Genomic DNA, 21,977 nt, shown 5'->3' with positions numbered 1-21,977 from the left:
ATGAAATGTCATAAGTTGGTGTTTATATAAATGGATAAGTGGGAAGAGCCACAATAGCATATTGAAATAAGTAAGAAAATAAACACTAATCATTTAAGTGCATTTCTCAACATGTGGGCAATCTTTTCATGTAAAATAAATTTAAAGCGGCAGAGATTTTTATTATTTTTTCAGTAATACTGACCACCCTCTCCTCCACACACACACACACACACACCTCTTATGCATTCTTCATTGTAATCATCATTTATATTTGCCAGGTTTAATTAATACAAGTCAGCAACTTATTGCATGGTAAAGTTTTATTTGAATAGTTGTCATCAACACAGTATCCCATATGTTTGCCATAGTGAAATTATCAAACTTTTCCATGCACCACAATTCCATTACATTGCAGTATCATCAGAACCACTATTCAGATAGTATGCTTTCTCTTTAGTTAGTTACAATCACCTCCATAATTGCATACCACATAATTGAATGGATAAAGTATACTAAATTTCATGACTTTGAATCCCTGTGCCTATCCTCATCATTTACTTCTGCATATTACAACCCTTCTCACAGGTCTCCTCCATATGAAATTATCAGTACAAACATCACCATCATCCTCATCCTCATCATCTTTCTCCCAGCCCTGATGATCTAATTGTCAATAGGATGTTAAACATTAATCTTCCCTCCTCCTTCACCTTCCTAGAGACCTAATACATAATAATTCATGAAATATCCCTACATTCCATTATATTCCTGACATCTCACAGTTATGTGAGAACATCATGAAGGTATTAGATTAATTTTTACTACATAACTACCAACTAGAGAAAACCATAAATATTACTGCTACTGAATATTCTACTTTACAATCACCAATCATGACAAGAACATTCATAGCTTACTTCATTTAAAGATTACAATTTTCACACTATGTGATCTGAGTTGCAATGAAATTTTTCTGAATTTTGCAAATATTTTCTAAATATGAATGTGATACTTCTTAAAGAATATTGCTATGACAAGTTCTCACAACAATCTTAACAGAACTTCTGTTCTTTCTCCAGAAGGTTTATCATTCATTAGTGACTTATTTGTACAAACTTACTGTAGAATCTATAATTCAGATTTCCTATCTTCCATTAAATAATTTAACATCAGTATAGGTTTGAAGTCCACATCATAATGTAATTAGGTGAAAAGACCCAATGTATGTGATAAAGAATTACCATGGTATGCACAACGTAATCACAACGCAAAAGATTTGTCAGTTGATACAAGATACATAATAAGAATATTGTGTATTAATAATTGATATCTGAAACATTCGATAATGCAGATGATATTAATTTATCTTTATGATTAGTGTCTTCATTGTGGTAAATCCCCCTCCTCCCCTCTGCCTCCCGGGGAGGGGGGGCGGGGGCTCCCCACTCTTTGGCAACCCATCCTTTACAGCATCTTTTCTCTTCTGTGCTGCATGTCTATCCTCTTGCCTCTTGCTATTCGTTTTCCCCTCCCTTGGGGAACATGTCTAGATTTTTTGAGAATGTTCTGCATTGTCTGTATCTGACATAAGAACAGTCTCACAACTGTTTTTTGTTCCCTTTTCCTTTCATTGTTCACCTTCTCCTATCCTTCCTCTGTTTTGCTGTCTGAGGTTCCTCTTTTTCTGCTTCCTCCCTGTGTGCTCCTAAAGGCTGGGCCACGTGCCTTACATGTAACAGGTGACTGAGTAATGCGTAATTCCCAGCCCTGGGTTGACAAGCAGGGTTCACACATACTCGCTGGTACAGGCCAGGCCCAGGGAGGTGTGATTTGCCTGAGGTGCTACTTCCCTAACTTCCTCAGATAATTCTCGTTTGTTGTGTGTGATTACTATACCTGTATTATCAGAAAAAAGAACTAGCTTTGCATCTTCGTAAATATAGAGTGGCTAGTCATTAGTATATCTAACTTCTTTGTAATGAATACATTTAACCTCTTTCAATTGAAACTACTGTTATGAATCTAAGTAAGCATCTTTAAAATTAAAATATGTTAATTCATTTGAACATTTCATGAGCAGTGGATAGAGATTTTTAACAGAACAAAAGTGACAATTCTGTTATTAAGTAAGAAAGTTGGAATAGATGACCATATACACTCCTGGAAATGGAAAAAGAACACGTTGACACCGGTGTGTCAGACCCACCATACTTGCTCCGGACACTGCGAGAGGGCTGTACAAGCAATGATCACACGCACGGCACAGTGGACACACCAGGAACCATGGTGTTGGCCGTCGAATGGCGCTAGCTGCGCAGCATTTGTGCACCGCCACCGTCAGTGTCCGCCAGTTTGCCGTGGCATACGGAGCTCCATCGCAGTCTTTAACACTGGTAGCATGCCGCGACAGCGTGGACGTGAACCGTATGTGCAGTTGACGGACTTTGAGCGAGGGCATATAGTGGGCATGCGGGAGGCCGGGTGGACGTACCGCCGAATTGATCAACACGTGGGGCGTGAGGTCTCCACAGTACATCGATGTTGTCGCCAGTGGTCGGCGGAAGGTGCACTTGCCCGTCGACCTGGGACCGGACCACAGCGACGCACGGATGCACGCCAAGACCGTAGGATCCTACGCAGTGCCATAGGGGACCGCACCGCCACTTCCCAGCAAATTAGGGACACTGTTGCTCCTGGGGTATCGGTGAGGACCATTCGCAACCATCTCCATGAAGCTGGGCTACGGTCCCGCACACCGTTAGGCCATCTTCCGCTCACGCCCCAACATCGTGCAGCCCGCCTCCAGTGGTGTCACGACAGGCGTGAATGGAGGGACGAATGGAGACGTGTCGTCTTCAGCGATGAGAGTCGCTTCTGCCTTAGTGCCAATGATGGTCGTATCCGTGTTTGGCGCCGTGCAGGTGAGCGCCACAATCAGGACTGCATATGACCGAGGCACACAGGGCCAACACCCGGCATCATGGTGTGGGGAGCGATCTCCTACACTGGCCATACACCTCTGGTGATCGTCGAGGGGACACTGAATAGTGCACGGTACATCCAAACCGTCATCGAACCCATCGTTCTACCATTCCTAGACCGGCAAGGGAACTTGCTGTTCCAACAGGACAATGCACGTCCGCATGTATCCCATGCCACTCAATGTGCTCTAGAAGGAGTAAGTCAACTACCCTGGCCAGCAAGATCTCCAGATCTGTCCCCCATTGCACATGTTTGGGACTGGATGAAGTGTCGTCTCACGCGGTCTGCACGTCCAGCACGAACGCTGGTCCAACTGAGGCGCCAGGTGGAAATGGCATGGCAAGCCATTCCACAGGACTACATCCAGCATCTCTACGATCGTCTCCATGGGAGAAAAGCAGCCTGCATTGCTGCGAAAGGTGGATATACACTGTACTAGTGCTAACATTGTGCATGCTCTGTTGCCTGTGTCTATGTGCCTGTGGTTCTGTCAGTGTGATCATGTGATGTATCTGACCCCAGGAATGTGTCAATAAAGTTTCCCCTTCCTGGGACAATTAATTCACGGTGTTCTTATTTCAATTTCCAGGAGTGTATTTGGAAAGTTTGTAATGACTGAGTAAAGAATGTGATGCGGACTTTATGAGAAATGATGTATTCTGGGGGAAAGAACAAGAAAAATGTAGAAATGAAAGACACTGAACAGTTTATGGAGCTACATTGTACTCATGACAACTATTGAAGACTCCATATCAAGGGATTTCCAGGAATGAAAATTATAACCTTATCTAATTATATTTAATAAACTACCAATAAATAAAACAAATGAGAAAACTCTCTCTAAAATGTCTTCCAAAGTAAGTTACAGGAGCTTCCCACTTGATACTCTTAATAGAGAAAACCATAGTTCTCCATACTTTCCACGGCTTTCACATAAGACCAATTCATTTCTTAAAATCACAAATAGAATACATAAAATTGCTATAGAATATGAAGCCTAGAATGAACTTCCAAAAAGGAGGAAGAGGGGCAGAGGAGCAATGGAGGTGGGACAAAATGGGGCTTGTGATACATTAATAATAAACAGTTTACATCTAAGTGTGAGAATGTTTACCTGCTTTAATCTCAGTCACAAAAAGAAATATGTGGTTCTGTTATTATTATTCGTTGTGCAGTTAAAAGAGCATTGTATCAGACTACCTAGAATTCCTGTCAGCATTGACTCCGCACAGCAAATGGTGTGATACAACTTCACTTTTATGCATTCAAATGTTCATTCATAGTGTTTTGTAAACTTAGGAAGTACTTGTTTTCCATAGGAGCTTTATCAGAAGAAGAAGAAAAGCTGTTGTATAGCAAAAATCTTAAAGCAGAGACTGAGCAAAGCATCCATTATTTAATGAAGAGCTCCAATGATGAACTCTGCACCCCTGTAGGTAGGTGATAAATTTCACTGCATGGCAATCAATAAAATTCAGATATGAATGTAAACAACAGTAAACCAACATCATAATTAATGAAAGTACAACTTTTCTATTAAACCTATTATCATTTTCCCAGAGTGTGGACATTTTTAAACTTTATCAGATGTTAAATTATTAAATGAAAGGCTAATTCCATAACAAAGTGTGAGGAAATATTTTCCAATAAGTGTAAGTCATACCTTAGAAACTTAACAGCAGCTGTCAGCTGATAAATCTATTCCCAGTATATATTATCCATGGAACAATATGTATGGCACATTACAAAAAGGACTTGCATGAAATATTCTTGAATATTGATGTATATTTTAGTTGTGCACACTGATTTTAATATCCATTTATTTTCTGGATGCCTCAGTGGATGTCATCCTAACAGACAGGTTTAATACGTTTACCCAGCTTTCAGTATCCAAAATTAAGTCCATGAGCTGCTTCAAGAAGAACAGCACTTCTGGGAGCAGAGTGCTATAAGTAGCTGCCATTACTAATAAATACAGCACATTGTCATTATATTCAGAAAGCACTTGTCAACTGCTAAGTTATTGGGCAAGTTACTATCAGATTGATACATCCTCATTTGCAATACAATGGGGTTTTAGCATTCTTTTCATTATTCAGAATGAGAATTAATAATAAAAAGATAAAATGTACAGTGATAAGTGCAATAAAAGTAAGAATGAGTATAAAGTTAGAACAGGAAGATCTAGAAGAAGTTAATGTTTTCAAATATCTGGAAAGCATTATTACGGACAACATGAGATGTAATAAGGAGGTGAAACATATAGCAATTGCCAAGAAAGCATTCAAAAAGAAGAAGAGGCTTCTATGTCAGTATACAGACAGTGATCTCAGGAAGAGACTGGCAAAGAGCTTCATATGGAGCACGGCGTTATAGAGAACTGAGACACTGAGAATAGAGGAAGAAAGAAGAATAGAATCATTTGAGTAGTGGAGCTGGAGGAGGATGGGAGGGATAAACTGGGAAGACAAAGTGAGAAATGAGGAGGTTCTGAGAAGAGTTGAGAAGAGCGGTGAACAGAGAGAAATTTTAAGGGTAATCAGGAAGAGGAAATACAATTGGCTTGTACAATGGATGAGAAGAGATTGTTTACAGATGGGTGCTATGAAAGGAGCAGTGAATGGAAGAAGAAGAAGAAGAAGAAGAAGAAGAAGAAGAAGATACCAGATGGTTGTTAGTGCAGGGATAGAAAACAATTATGAGAAAACAAAGAGGGTAGCAAATGACAGGACTGCATGGAAAACTACATGTGTAGACCTGCCATATTGTAGAACACTGATGATGATGATGATTACACTGAAAATATGCCTCACCTTCCTTTTCACCCTCTGTTACATATGTGTTGTATATGACACCATAGCAGGTGCTAAGTTTAAGATGTGGTAGCTATAGGAAGCCTCTAAAAGGGCGCAGTTTTCAGATAAGGTCAACATTTTTTGTTCTCCAATTAATACAGATTCCTGACATTTGACAGCATGATCATACACAAACACCATGTTTTGTATCTCATGGTAAAACCACATGGTGAGGAAGGTTGTAGTCAGGAATTTTGAGTGGTGTGGGCCTGTAAATAAAATACCCATGTTTAATAAAAAGAAACCATACAGGTTTATTTTCTGGCAATAAGGATTGCCAGGAGGTGAGAGAAGATAACTGAAGTAGATCCAGTCTCTCCTTGCAGGAGAGAAATGAAAGGGTAAAGTTTGAGGACTAAAGTCCGCTCTGGTCAGTGACTTGGAACTGAAGAGAAATCCATTCAGTGGGAACCTCTCCAAGAGCCCCCCACTCTCACAAGTCTGTATCATTATGTTATTGGCATGGCGACTTTCCTAATGATGATGAGCCTACTCTGGTCTGAATTGGTCAATTCTTGTTACAACAATGGAAAGGCAACATTATTTTGTAAAATTGTGTACGGGATTTGAAAATGCAAGGCAATTTCTGGATGTTTGCATCTGGGAATGCATGAAAATGGGGGGAATTGTTCAAAAGAGAGAAAATGAATACAGTTCAAAACAACTAATTGGTGTTTAAATCTACCTCTAAAGGATTCAAGTGGCACCTGGGAGGCCATTAACAGACTAATGGGCATATTGGCCAAGGGGGATGCGGAAGTCTGATTGCCTGATTGGTTCGAAACCTGGCTGCCAAGAAGCATCACATAGGCCCCAGCACACCCTTGCCCGCCTTCTCTGTGGTCCCCAGTGGACCATTGACAGTCTTCTGATCAGTTGGTAGAGTGTATGATGGAAGCACATCCTTCTCAGTGACGCTTCACCTGAGCATCACCTTATCAGTGAAAATAGTATGCAACTGAACAAGGCCCATGTTGGCAATGATATCTAGTGGCAGCCTCTACTGAACCAGCCTCCATCTAGCCACTGCTCTGCAGGTAAACACAGTTTGGCTTTATAAGGAATGAAACTTTGAAAAACTAAAAAAAAATATCTAAAACAAACTTTTCCCAGTCAATTTGTCGGTCCACTATGCACAAGTGAAATAATGAAAAAGAAAAAATCAAATGTTAGTCTGGAGGCACTTTATGCATCAGTACGGAGTCTTATATCTTATAAAAGACGGGACAGTCACTGTCTCCAAGGACATGAAATGAAAACATAGTGCCACTGTTTGTCATTTATACTCTGCAGACAGAAATCTTGGACCAATTTTTTTTCCACTCTTCTAGAAATTAACTGAGGCCATTCATATTGTGTGCCCTTGATGAAAGTGATTTCACTGGTTAGGAACAATAGTGAATTCTGTACCATTTTACAAATTTTCTCAATTGTGTTCTTACTACTTTATTTGGTACAGTGCTGTCACCATCTTCATTGATGTTGGATTCATCAAATACTGCCCATACCACCAGAAAACATTTAAACATGTTAGTTGTGTGTTTACTATAAACTGTATGTAGTTCCCATAAAACATTTAATATTGCATGCTTATGTAAGACAACAAGAGTCGTATAACAAAAATGTAACATAAAGTACCTCAAGAAGTGGTTAAAATAAATCCAGAAATATTTAATAACACTGAACCTTCATACAACAATGGTTACATTCTAAAATGTACATTAGAATGGTTGGTCCTCTTATGTTCTTCTGCCTGCTCCAGTCATATTATAACTCATTCATAGTCCCCTATCATAACACAGTTCAGATGTCCCTGACACCTTCCTTCTATGCAGTGAATGTCTTGGTGAAAACATTCACCATGTTCTTCACTTATAACTCTTAAATCTTGTTTTTCTTGTTGGTCATTCTTTCTTAGTGTAATGTTGATTATCTTATCTACTGTGTCACAGGCAGAGAAAGCAAGAGTATTTGGTGTAGCCATCTTCAGCCCCAGAGGAAATCCCAAAATTTTAAAATCACCACAAACATCCCATTTTTAACATTCATATTTTAGTTTTTCCAAGAGCAGCTTTATATTTTCTTAATTCTCCTTAAGTTGTGCAGAATGAGATACTGGTATTGAAGGAAACTAGTTCCCATTATGCAATGAGACAGGTTTGAGGCTTATACTGGAAATATCTATAAATAGACACCATTGATCTGGTTCATGACGAATCTTAATATGTTCAAAGAGACCATTGACATCACTATAAAAACAAAGATTTTTTTTACATCTGGTAGAAACATGCAAAATATACATGCCTTACCTTATATTTTGTTATGTTACAGGATTTATGAAGTACATTGTTTCATATGGGATACAAGAAGTTCAACCTTTGATTCATTTACTTTCAAATTGCTAACAAGACCATTCAGTTTCAGCTGAGTAAACAGCTGTGGTTGCAAATTGCAGTCACCAGTAAAACAAAAATCACAGTCATTACTTGAATTTGTCTCTATGTCCTTTTCACTAGTATTCTGTATTGGCAGTGATGGAATTGGCAGCTCTTCATTATGTGGTACTGGAGCAATAGATGATGGTATGCTAGGGTACATATTTGCTCTGCTCTTGATACTTTTATAATGTGCAATCTCCACCATACAAAAATAGCAGTTTCCATGACGATTTGCAGGCTCTAGCTATATTCAGGAAATTGCAGGTGGCATTTATATTCTTGTTCTACATAGCCAACCCTCTATAGTAGACCAGCAATGGCCACAAATAATGTGGTGAGCCAATGTTACCTATTTGTCTTCAACATGCACACCAAAATAAGTGTGGTATACCTCGCAGAACTGTGTACTGGGAACAATTTTATGTTTCACTTATTTAGATACAGTCTAATGTCTGCAAGCATAACGAACTGTGTCTGCTGGCAGTTTACATCAGGATGTTGACATTTTATGTTTAAGGATCACCTTCAATGTTACTTTTAACCACAGAAATGGCTCAACATTCACAAACTACAGAAGGACGTATAGTGAAAAATATTCATATACGGAGTGTTTGTTTTAACTTTAGACAACTAAATATCTCAAAAATGATGCATCACATGAAAAAAAATTGCAGGTGAAAAGTTGATATTAGTAAAAGGGACTGGACAGGGTCAACTTTGTATTTTCAAAGGGGAATCCCCCATTTCTATTGCATATTCTGATCATATGACAAATAATACATATGATTTACCATACCATTGTTTTCCCTTCATTGTAAGTGGTGCTGTAATTGACAAATATTACCTGTGCCTGTTTTTGCAACTATAAACTGGTGCATTTGATTTTACATTTCATTTATGATGTAAATGTTAACCATTATATTTTAACAGTTGAACTTATGACCAAATGTCACTTGAGTGTTGCAAATGTGATTTTACATTACAAATAATATGGCTAGACATTGACATTTCTGGCAAATAAGCTACTTGTATGGTAACTTAGTTTTCTGTTCCCTATGGGGTTGGTTGTAGTGAGTCCACAAGCCGTCTGAATGCTTGATTTTTAATGTTGCCCTGGAATCCTGCTATCAGGGTGACTGATATGGTTGTGTGCCAGCCACCTTAGCGCTTGCACTGGTCACTGTGTAAGTATCGGGAGAATAAAAACCACAACCACTGTAATAAGGTAACATGCCCATGAAATGATAGTCAGGTGCACCTGCCATGGATACTCACAGAAATTAAGCACCTCAAAGGTGAGAGGCAAGAGGACTTGCCAAAATCAAAACATTCCTAAATCGTGATAAATGCAGAAATTAAAATAAACATACTGTATGTCGATGCATGCAGATGGCTTTTTAAAGAACTTTGATTAAAAGAATATTGAACCTCTCCACATATATTGCAATAAAGTTGGAACATCACATTACAGTGATCTGGTGGTGATCACCTTGAACAACTATGACTGCCAGAAAAAGTGGTGAATTCACATTTTTTTCAAAAATCATTGAAATATCAAAAAGTATCAACATTAAAAAAATATATTGGGTTGCACATGTTCATTATTTTTCTATTCGATAAACATACATAAATAATATAAACAATTTTTAGTTATATAGTGTAATGTGCAGCTAATTGCATCGGTAAAAAGTACTTTAAAACATCAAGCTTACGATTAGGCATATTGTATGTTGCACCTCAGAGAATCAGAAACTGCAGAAAATCTTAATATTAAAAAAGAAGATTACCAAACTAGATATGCACTTACTTCATAAATGAAACAATGTCATTAAGCTCTAAATCCACAAATCAAGATAAACCATAATGTCTAAAAGTAACTTGTGGCACGACAGTACATCCAACAAATGAACATGACGTACACCCTTCAGATAATGTGGACAAAGTCATGCTGTTTGCAGATGATACTAATGTGATAATAAGGCACCAAAGCAATTGGTACATAAACTGCAGGTAAAATCCTCAAGCATGTCCACCATTAGTTCAGCACAACCAGGCTAATATCAAACATAAGAGAAACAAATGACATGCAATTTGGGAAAATAAATCAAAATGTAAATCTAGATCTGGTGTTGTGCAATGAAGCCTTGGACAAAGCAATAGCTACAAAATTGCCATGGATCCATGTTGATGAAAAATTTAGGTTTAGTTACCATGTAATAAAACTGACATAGAAACTTAATTAAGCCATTTCTGGTCTAAGAATTATTGCAAACATTTGTACCACAGAAGCTGTCACAATGGCATACTTTTGCTATTTTCACTCTCTTGCAACATAAAAAATAATATTCTGAGGTATTACTGCTTGCCATGAAATTCAGAGTTAAGCATTACAGAAGAGGGCCACCCAAATAATAACACACTGTTCACTACAGACACATTGCAAGCCCATACTCTTAAATATTGAAATACTATCAACACAGATGCTAATTTTCATAGTTACATCTGAAATAGCCCAGCACTCCATACACAGCATACAAAAGGAACTAACACACAGAGAAAACATGAGCCATATTGATATCAAATTTTATGACAGACTGAAAGTCTGTATCAGAAAGTTACAAGATGAATATAAATTTATAGCAGAACTTAAGGTATTTCAGCTCTAAAAATGGTTTTACTGTTTATGTGACTATGTTGGCCACTAACATTTTGTTAACATGTTTACACTAAGCTGAAACTAAAAATACTGCCATTCACTCTTTAACATTAGTATAATATTTACATATCTAATGGACAGCTGCATTCCAACTGAATCATTGTTGTGTGTGAAAGGATTTACTGCTAAGGAAATATAAGAGTACAGACTTATGAAGAACCGGCCAAGAATTTATAATTACAGAATCATTTATGTATAAATTTGATGTATGGTTCATTCTGTATTATCATGTGTGTATTTTTTCTCTATATATTTGTATGTCACATTTTTCTTGTAATGAATTGACATAACATTTATATGTACATTTGAAGAAAAGCTATATAGTATTTATTACCTACAGATCAACAGGGAAATAAATAAATCATTTGCAGAATGCCTAATATTAAAAAGGTGGGAAGAATAAAGATTAAAATTGTTATAATAATGGATGACATATTGTCCAAGAGGTTCCACAACTGTTGACATATTCTAACAATATGTATTATTACAGTCTCAGTTGCACATGTTGACACTGGATTACTAGTTTTGATTTTCAGCACTGATCATCCTCAGATCTTGAAATAAAATGAAAGGAAACATTAATGGATAACTATTTCTCTAGATGAGATATACAGAAAATATTTGAAATTGAGGAAATTGTAATTGTAGGTGTATACTGAAATTACATATAATGACATTGTTTACAGTATGACACACATAAAATAGTACCTGATTCATCATGAATTACGAACTCTCACCATCTTCAAAATGAAAAACACAGCCAGAGTTATAAAATAAGGGTGACAGTACAAAAGTGTGCATTTGAGCACATTCCATGACATCTAGCTTTACACTGAACTCACTATGCAGAATTCAAATCCATACATCATAAATTATGGCTATGGGAGGGAGGAAGGTGGAAGGCAAGATAAAATACTGATATATGCATTCTTAAACTATTACACACAACTGTCTAAAAGGGCAGTACAAATAATTTGATCTTAAGAAGCAAAATTGATAATCCACATGATGTTTATATATGACACATCTTGTTGAAATTTGTGAATAAAACATTGAACTAAAACACAGAGTACATGCTGTTTCCAGCAGAGGGCATCTGGGGCAAGTTGTGCTCTTGTACACAGGGCTCAATCTGTTTGCAACCATGCTGCAAATCACCCACACTGCCTGCACATGTGGGGAGCTGCAAGGGTCCACACTGGGAGGCTGACGTGGAACTCCTGTAGGTGGTGTGAGTGGACAAGGCATCGGCCCACGTGTGAGGATGGAGCACTGTGGGGAGGGACTGTGTCCACTATGCTGGCAACATCCGAAGTGTAACCCTCCCTAGGTGCGTCACCGTAGCTCGAATTTGAATGTGGTCAACCCCTCATGGGAGCGGGCTGGAGCCGGTGATTGACTGATGAACTGGGTCCCCTGTTGGGTGGGGCAAGTTGTCTTGCAGCAGGATGAAGATGTGGTTGTAGTCAATGAGGATGGTGACATCCCCCACACATTCAGGTGGGACATTGGTTTTCAGAACCACTAGAGTGGATAGAGAGAGAGGGCAAGAACCCGAGGAATGATGACGATGGTGATGCAGGTGCATGTTCGAGTGAGGGCTGCAGCAGCAGCTCTGAGGCATCATAGCTTTAGCACAAGTCCTCAGGGATGGGAGACTGCATAACATTTACTGGCATGAAAAATGCTGGGTCAAGGTGTGACAGTTTCATGTAGTGGAAAGAAACAGTGAGTGGCGAACATTTAACCCAGATGTCCATCATCTTAACATTGCAGTTTATGATCTCATAGGGGTCTGAATATGGTGGGGGGGAGTGGGGCCTGGACAGTGTTGTCACAGAGAAAAACAAACTTGCATGAAAGGAGGTTGGAGGGCATTTAGGAGCTGAGGGATGTGTGGCTAGAGGAGGAGGGTCAGGGAAGTGTTTGCAAAATGTGTTTGGATCTGGCTTACTAAGTTAAGAAGGGCAGTGGGAGCATCAAGGCTGGTAGGCTGGAACAGCTCCACTGGGAGGACAGGGTTTTCACCATAGACGAACTCACTCGTAGTGCCCTGTATGACAACTGTAGGCCAAGGAGTACCCATGGGAGGACCTTGGTCCAAATACTGTTGTGATACTGCAGTGTTGTCTTGGGGGTCCTTGGAGGGTCACCACTGTGGGATTTCAGTTGGGTTGTAGCCCAAGGAAAACCCACTTAATACTGTAAGACTTGATATATTTCATATTGGTAAATACAAACGTCCACATTACAGCAAGTCATACAGTGAACTGAATAATCAAGATGGTGCAGGCCATTAAGTTAAAGAGTCAAAGTTCTTGTGATGGTGAAGATATGTTGTTCGTACTTGTTGACGCCACTCATTTCTTGATCAAAAGTCCACGGATGTACTGCTAGTTCGTAATGTGCAACAGGCACATTATTTGAGTGGATAGACATGTTTCCATCATCAGGTGCACTGACAAACTGACCTCCTGGGGATGCACAGATTCCTCCTACCAGCCATTTTCTGTGTAGTCCATGCCCGAGCCAATGGTGCAGAGGCAGGGGCAGCATCATTTGTGGTACCATAGGTGAAGTTACTCTGTCCACCCTTGCCATCAGATCATTGTCGTTGCTGAGTGTGTTCTTAATTAGACCCAGTGCTGGTTCCCAACATTCTCTGAGATTATAGCTGCAGTCCCAGTTGATGTGATTGTCCGTGATGCAAATTTTGATTGCTTCTCTAATGACACTGTCCCAGTGTACATTCATACTCCATTGCATGATTTTTGGATATACAGCTCTCTGTGACTGCTGAGTTGTTGAGATACATTAGTAGAGTGTGTTACTGGTGTTCTCAACATGTATCTTCCATGGCTCCCACTGTTTGTTGAATATATGTCTTACAACATTAGCACAGAGTCTGATATATCAAGCCTATTGCAAACTGAGGTCACCTTCCACACTCCCCAATAGTGCCCATGTTTTATTGGGAGGGAAAAAGACAGTTCTTACTTCATGCTTTTCCAGTAAGCATCTGATCTTTCCCAACTGTGTCCGCATGTCTGACATAAGGACGGTGGCGGGCTCTTCCCCAGTGATACCTTCCATCTCCACAGGTATATTATAGTGCTTGGAGAGAGAGCACACCAAATCTGCCATTCTGAATAACCATCTTTTCAGAACACATTTCTGAGGTGTTCAAGTTCCAGGGTAGACACTCTGTATCTGATATGGTGCACACTTTGTGTGCTAGTGGTTTTAATATCCCATTACTCTATACAGAGTGGTAGTAGATGGCTCCATGCATATACAGTTCCATGGTGATTTTCATCAAATACACAGCTGGCCCAGTGTGCCATCAACTCTTTCCTTGACCATTATGTCCGTAAATGGTAGTCTTCCTTCTGCTTCAGTCTCCATAATGAATCTGGTGCTGGGATGTATGGAGTTCATATGTGCAAGGAAACCAAGGAGTTTGTCCATCCCAGAGGGTCAGATGACAAATGTGTTAGCCTCATTACAGAAACAGCAAGTGGGTTTCAATTCAAGTGATGTCTGGGTTTCTTCCTTTAAGTGATCCATGAACAAATTTGCAACCAAGGCAAGAGTAAGCTGCCCATTGCATCTTCCTCTGTTTAGTCACACTATTCTCCATTAAATGGAAAATATGTGGAAGTTAGTATGTGGCTGAAACGTTCAGTGGTATTCCCATCAAACCTCTGACCAATGAGTCCTGGTGACTCTTGTAGACACTCCCTGGTGAATAACAAGGTGATGTCAAAGCTGAAAAAGATATCTGCATCTTTCAGTCTGCAGTTATTGTGACATACCACAAAATCCACAGAACTGTATATGTGATGTGGGCACTTAACTACAAAAGGGCTTGGTATTTCTGTCACATATTTTGCCAGCAAATATGTAGGAGCCATTATGTTGCTGACAATTGAGCATAATGGCAACCCACTTTTTTGGAGCTTAGGGAGTCCATAAAGTCTTGACAGTCACATTCTTGTGGTAAAATATTATCTAAATTGAAGGGGAGGGGTCTGACAGCAAAGAAAAGGAAAGGAACTAATGAGACCAGCCACATTGGGACATTGTATGGAATAAGTGGCAATGAGTGAAAATGTGTGCTGGACTAGGATCTCCTGCTTACTAGGCAGTTGTGTTAATCACTGCACCACCCAGACACAGTGTTTATAACAAATGCACAGACTATCTTGGTACTCTCCCCAGAAAACCCACATTCCCACCTAGCACCACCTATCTGCAGTCCCCATCCATGTCCTCAATGCTCACTAATTTTAGATTCCCACTGGAGATTGAATGTAAATGTGCGTCCACACTGGAGGTTGTAGATTCATTGCCCATCAAGGTGAATCATTTATATGAACATGAGGTGTCTGTTCTCGTGAGATGACACCATGCATTCAAACACTTCTTGATGGCCCCATCTTGTAAATCTGGACCCTTGAGAAACACCCTGGTCTTGTTCTCCACCTTCTTGGAGGTGTCAGTGTTGATCTTCCTGTAGGAGTCATCATTGAACAGGTTCTCCAGCTCTTCAGTGTAGTCCTTGTGGGAGAGATCCTCAGTGTAGTCCTTGTGGGAGGGAACAACAGTAGAATTATCTTTGTCAATGGGTAAAACAACAGTTTCAAGGCATTCTCTCAAGTATTCAATGGCCATCCTATCTCTGCTGGTAATGATTGATTTCATAGGCTTAGTACTTGTCATAGGATGACAAGATACACAACATTCTTCTTCAGCTGCTTCAGATGGTAGTTACACTGCAAACTGTTCAATTGCACTGACAATGTCCATGACCAGTGTGAACTTAAGGACGTGGGCAAAGTTCAGTCCTCTCTCCAGAACTGAAACCACATTGGCACTCAGCTGTATGTTGGTCAGATAGATGGCAGTATTTCACGGGGCCTCCAGTGATGATTTGTCAACAAGATGTAAATTTTTTTATGTTTTACATCTTGTAGCCTTCCTATGTGCAGAATCAACTGCCACCCAGGTAACAACACCAATCCTGTCCCACATCCAGAGGTTAAAATGGTTGGCCAGAGGTAAATCTGGTTTAAATAGTTCATGAAAGCTGTACTCAATGCTCCAGCAAGTAAAGTGTTCCCTCTCATTTCCCAAGGCAGGAAGAAGCCCTGATGTCACCCAAATGGAAACACACTTGCTTTTTGCATTATTTGGATGCCACATTTGTCATCTGGCCCCATGGAAAGGACAGGCTCCTTGACTTTCTTGCACATCTGAACTCCATACATCTTTGCATCAAATTCACTGTGGAGACTGAAGCAGAAGGAAGACAACCGTTCCTGGATGCCATGTTCAAGAGAAGAGCTAGTAGTATCCTTGGGCACTGTGCATATTGGAAGAAAACCCACACTGACCTGTATTTGGATGCATACAGCCACTGCTACCCTGCACACAAGAATGGGCTATTAAAAACACATGCACAGGGTACAAACCATCTCAGATATAGAGAGTGCACCCTAAGAACTAGACCGCCTGAAAACTGTGTTTAGAAAAAATGAGTACTCAGAATTACTCAGATTACTCTGCCCCACCACTAAGTACAATCTGTGGAGATGGAAAAAGTCACAGAGGAAAACATGGCCACTGCCTTTATACAATACACTGTCTGGAGGAATCAGATACACACTGAAAAGCACTGGGTAAAATCTGGCTTTTGCCCATTCAATAAACACAGACATTATTGAAGAGTGTGAAAGATGACCTCAGCTTATAGAAGATCAGGGTAAATCAGATTCCACACCAATGTAGCAAGGCACACATTGGAGAAACAGTGTGATCTATTGAAGATCAATGCTGAGAACACCTGTGGTACACTCTACTATTGCAGCCCAACAATTCAATAGTCACAGAGCACTGTTTGTCTTGAAAACATACAATGGAATATGAATGTATCAGAATTGTAGCACAGCCTTCAAACTACTGGGACCATATCATTTGAGAGGCCATTGACATTCACACCAGGGACCATCTCATCAATCTCATCAACAGAGACTGCTGCTACAATCTCAGCAAGACTTAAGAACCAGCACTGGGTCTAATTAAGATGACACAGCAAACACAATGATCCAGTGGCCAGGGTTGACAGAATAACTACACCTATGCTACCACAGATACTGACACCATTGCCCACAGGCACAGATTGCATAGAGAATGGCTGTTGGGAAACAGGATATAAATCAGCAACGTGCTCCCAGGAGCTCAGTTTGTCAGCACATCTGAAGATGGCAATATGTCTGATCACCAAAATACTGAGATTGTTGCACATTATAAACTGGCAGTGCACTCGTGGGCTGTTCAGTCACAATTTTATTGAGTACAAGTCAGCATGGCTCTGCAAATAATACAAACTAATCAACTGAGTAATTTTTGATGTGCTTGGTAAAAAATATTACCTAAATTTTAAGGAAAACAAAGCTGATGTGGAATGTGGAATGAGACCATAGAGTGTGTAGAAGAAGAGAAAAAGATAGCACATAAGAAGTTATTGGGAACTAAACTGGATAAAGGTCTTAAGAAAAATTAGAAAAAATATATGAGTGGCCATAATCTCCTGAACACTATGAGAACACAAAATGTAGACACTACATTTTTTAGTGTAATAAGTCTGAATGAGTATAATGCAAACATGGACTTAGAGCCTGAGGATGAAGATAGGGATATCTCACCAATAACTGCTAAATGAACCTAGAAAAGCAATGACTATTTCAGTTCCAATAAAGACAAAAGGATGGATAACAAAAATTGTGAAACTAGATTTGATTATTGACTATAGTATCTATGACACTGGTATTGACAAAGCAAATTAGATTTACAGCTGTTAGCCATTTGTCTTAAAGACTTTGAATTGGTAAATGAAACTTTAATCCATTTATTAATTATACACAGTGTACATAGCTTTATTTCACATCAAGGAAACACAGGGTAAAATGTATGCCAACTTGACTTTATGATAACAGTGGGAAATTAATTGCTTGAAAAAGGAAGGGGATTTACATTTCATTTTCTAAAGAAGATAATACCTGTGAAAAATACATAAATGCAGTTTGTTACTGAAAAATGTGTTCTCAATGTGGGAAGAAAGTCACTGCAAGCATGTAAAAAGAAGAAAATTGATGGACAGGTAAGGAGTGAATTGCCATATTTTGTTTTTCAATGTTTTTGTAGACTTTCCCACAAAAATAAATTATGTTTTAATCATAAAAATTATTGTTAAAATCAAAGCACTTAATCCTGTGCTTTTATAACTCAGGTCCATCGTTTCATGAAACAACAAACTAAACTCAAAAAGGCTGACCCTTCAGCCTATTCAGACTCTGCAGCTTTAAAGTCTGCTGTCAAAGAATCCAAACAATCTTACATGTACCCTTTAATGCTGATAGACTGCTCTTCTGTAGCCCATTGATATAAATACACAACTCAGTTGCTCCAAAGTTACTCTTCAGCCCATGCAAATGATCTCTTTCTGCACTTCTAATCATTTTCACACAAGACTGTGTTTTTGATGTCCTTTAAGTTTGATTGTTTTGTAGGCTTCATATTCCATGATATAATTTCACTATCAGTTGTGCAATTACAGACGGCCGGTGTGGCAGAGCGGTTCTAGGTGCTTCAGCCTGGAACCGCGCGGCCACTATGGTCGCAGGTTCGAATCCTGCCTTGCGCATGGATGTGTGTGATGTCCTTAGGTTAGTTTGGTTTCAGTAGTTCTAAGTTCTAGGGGACTGATGACCTCAGATGTTAAGTTCCATAGCGCTCAGAGCCATTTGAACCATTTTTTGTGCAATTACAAATGAAGTAAATTAGGACCTCTGCTACAGTCTCAGAAGATAATTAATCTCACAGAACGATTGTTGTTTGACAATATATCTATTTCATTTGATACTTTGTGCATCAGCTGGCAAACAAGATGCACCTCACCTCTTTCCCATCCCCCCAAACAGAAATGTTCAGGCATTGAAATAGGTGATCACACTGACCATACTACAAACAATGCTGTACCTACCAAATACTTACCATTGTTCAGGCATACTCACAAAATCAAGCTGAACTGCAGTACATTCCCATTATCCTAATACCATATGTTTGCCGGCCGGTGTGGCCGTGCAGTTTTAGGCGCTTCAGTCTGGAATCGCGTGACCGATACGGTCACAGGTTTGAATCCTGCCTCGGGCATGGATGTGTGTGATGTCCTTAGGTTAGTTAGGTTTAAGTAGTTCTAAGTTCTAGGGGACTGATGACCACAGATGTTAAGTCCCATAGTGCTCAGAGCCATTTGAACCAATACCATATGTTTCCTCGCAGCACAAGGAGAACGTATAGTCAGTAGCTACAAATTATGAAGTAAATACATCAAAAGCATATCAAACCAAGATTCTCCATTGAAATGAGATGTCACAATGACTGCTATAAGTCTGTTATAATCAACGTTTCCAGCCCTGATGATTGACAAAAACATTTGTAGCTGGAGTGTAACAAATACTGTAAGATGGTTGTCATTAAGCCAGTTGTAACTATCTGTGTTCTTGAAGTGCCTATCCAACATGAGTAATCACTGAGAAAAAGGAAAGATTACTGATCCTCCTTTGGAGAACCTACTGAAAAAATAGAACACAGGCTAAAATTTCATTTGACCTTAGCCCCTGAAACTTCTGAAGATAGTTATGGAGATTGTATGTTCTAGATTTGGCTCCAAAGTACTTCCTACCACTTACAGTTGACTTTCACAATCATGAGCAATCTGCCAAGCACTTTTTCTTTAAATTCAGATGTTCTTACATTTCTCTATCAAATAACTCAAAAGGATTATATTAAATTTCCTAAAGGTATAGTGTAATGTGAACATTTCCTAGAATACTGCTCTTAGTAGAGAGGGAAAGCTTATTATTCATTTAGTGTGCTTCACCTTCCCTATGACAGATTATCTTGTCTGTGATTTCAGACAAATCATAAATATTTACAATCAGGGAATAATTTCTATCAGTTGTTTCCTAAACCAGTTACTTAAACGATTTGTTGGCCAGTGTTATGAAAATTACATCATCACATACTTTGAAGAGGTCATGACTCATTTTGGGCTTCTCAGTGAGTGGTATGCAGAAGTTGACAAGTTAAATAAGAAAATGCTATCTGCATGTCACATAATTAATGATTATTATTATTAAACTAATTTTTAGCTCAAGGAGAAGCTAACTCGTAATCTGTGATGAACTGATTGCATAACTGTATGCTGAAGAGAAGTTAGCATTTATTACTTCATTAGCAAACATTTAGTTTATATTACTGTGGTTTCAATATCTTTATTCATCATGTAACTTTATGTATACTCATGATTATCTGAAGCCAATGAGTCTGGGTTCTGGATTTATTCTCACAAGAATTTTTGTTCCCAGATCCTACTCTTTCTGGACGGGAGACAGTTTTCTCTTGTGTTGGTAGCCCTCTGAGAACAACTTTACACAGACCTCAGGATTCTCCTTTACCCCTACCACATTATTTATGTGGTAATGAAAATCTTGTTGAAAGCAGCAACTTGAAAAATGAGTGTGGTTTATCAGATTCTCTCTGGCATGACTCTCCACAGCTAGTTGAAATCTATCAGGTATGTTGACTATGTATGGTACTTAACCAATATTCTGAATATATGTATTTTAAAATTATAAAAAAAAAAGAAATAAGTACACTTGTGTGCTATCCACAGATCACCACCATGTAAAATACTATATATAATTGAAATAAATGCTATTAATAGGTGGCAAATATTGTCTCCACAACTCTTGCAGCAACTTTCTTTTCTCAAATCTACCACATCATTATCATCAGTCTATCACATTGCCTCAGATAGATAATTATGATTTTATCAAAAATAAAATTTTAATTTCCGGTGTTACTGTTTTAGAGTGTGCACAAAAAAATCTTGCTCCCAACATGTATGAACAGTGTGGCATGTGAGGTGACAGTTGTAATGGTGGGGCCACTGCACAGTAGGGCAAGTGCAGTGTGGTTGCTGAAACTTTCACACATATGCTGATCTCACTCAACTTCTAAGATACAGCTAATAAGACTGAAACTGATTGTATGAACAAGTTATGTCAGTGTAACTAATTGACTATTAATTTGACAAATACAGACGTTTGACAAAACTGGAATCCATTAGAACCCTTTTTGTGCAGCAGCCATTAGAATTTCAGTATTAAGAAAAACATAGCAATCAGTGACAAAATCTATCATTTCTTGAAGCAGATCTAGACTTTGACTATACTTATTCATCATTGGTGCAGGTGCCAACAGGTGAAATAGGCCCCAATGTGTTGGAATATAAACACTAATAAATGACATGCATGCCCCTGTCATTTATTAGAGTTTATACACTGACACATTGGGACCTATATCACCTGTTGGTAACTGCACTGTTGATGACTATGTAATAACCAAAATCTAGATCTCCTTCAATATCAATGGATTTTGTGACTGATCAGTGTCCTTTTCTTAATATTGAAATACAGATGTTCAAAATCAGTAGTATGTGTCTATACCACCAAGAAACAGAAAAAATAAGAAACAATTGAGGTTGCTGCTACTAATGGACAAAGCACATAGTACAGCAAGTGTCAGGCAGCCAGGGTATCAATCCCTTCAGCACAAAAGGATATACTCACACAGTGTTCAGGATGATAATGTGTTACTGTGCATGGACCAAGTTATTTGGGACGTGCTGTACAAATTGAAGTTGTTTAATTATCGCCCAGCTATACAACATCACAAAAGTGTTTTATCTGGGTGATCAAATGACTCAGTTACATTGATACTTGTGGAAGGGACCCAGGTGAGGGTACTCCACGTAAGATGCCTGAGACCACTTGTGTTGTTTGGCAGCAGTAGAGAAAATGTGTGCACATATTACCCAAGGTCCAGAATGAACTGTCTCCAGTGGTAGTCCTATGGAACCACTGTGCCACTAACCAG

At 39.0% G+C, this 21,977-nt stretch overlaps 1 protein-coding gene across 1 annotated transcript in view; it reads left to right on the top strand.

Moving 5' to 3' along the window:
- Positions 1-21,977, top strand: part of LOC126299089 (glutamate receptor-interacting protein 1) — a 538,481-nt gene that overhangs the window by 460,815 nt on the left and 55,689 nt on the right. Inside the window, exons 15-16 of the mRNA XM_049990762.1 lie at positions 4,284-4,400; positions 20,405-20,613. Of these exons, the coding sequence (XP_049846719.1) occupies positions 4,284-4,400; positions 20,405-20,613 (326 nt within the window). The remainder of the gene's footprint in view (positions 1-4,283; positions 4,401-20,404; positions 20,614-21,977) is intronic.

Source organism: Schistocerca gregaria, chromosome X, assembly GCF_023897955.1.
Source record: "Schistocerca gregaria isolate iqSchGreg1 chromosome X, iqSchGreg1.2, whole genome shotgun sequence".
Lineage (NCBI taxonomy): Eukaryota > Metazoa > Arthropoda > Insecta > Orthoptera > Acrididae > Schistocerca > Schistocerca gregaria.
Note: the sequence above shows the minus strand (reverse complement) of the source record. Positions and strands in the feature narration are given on the sequence as shown.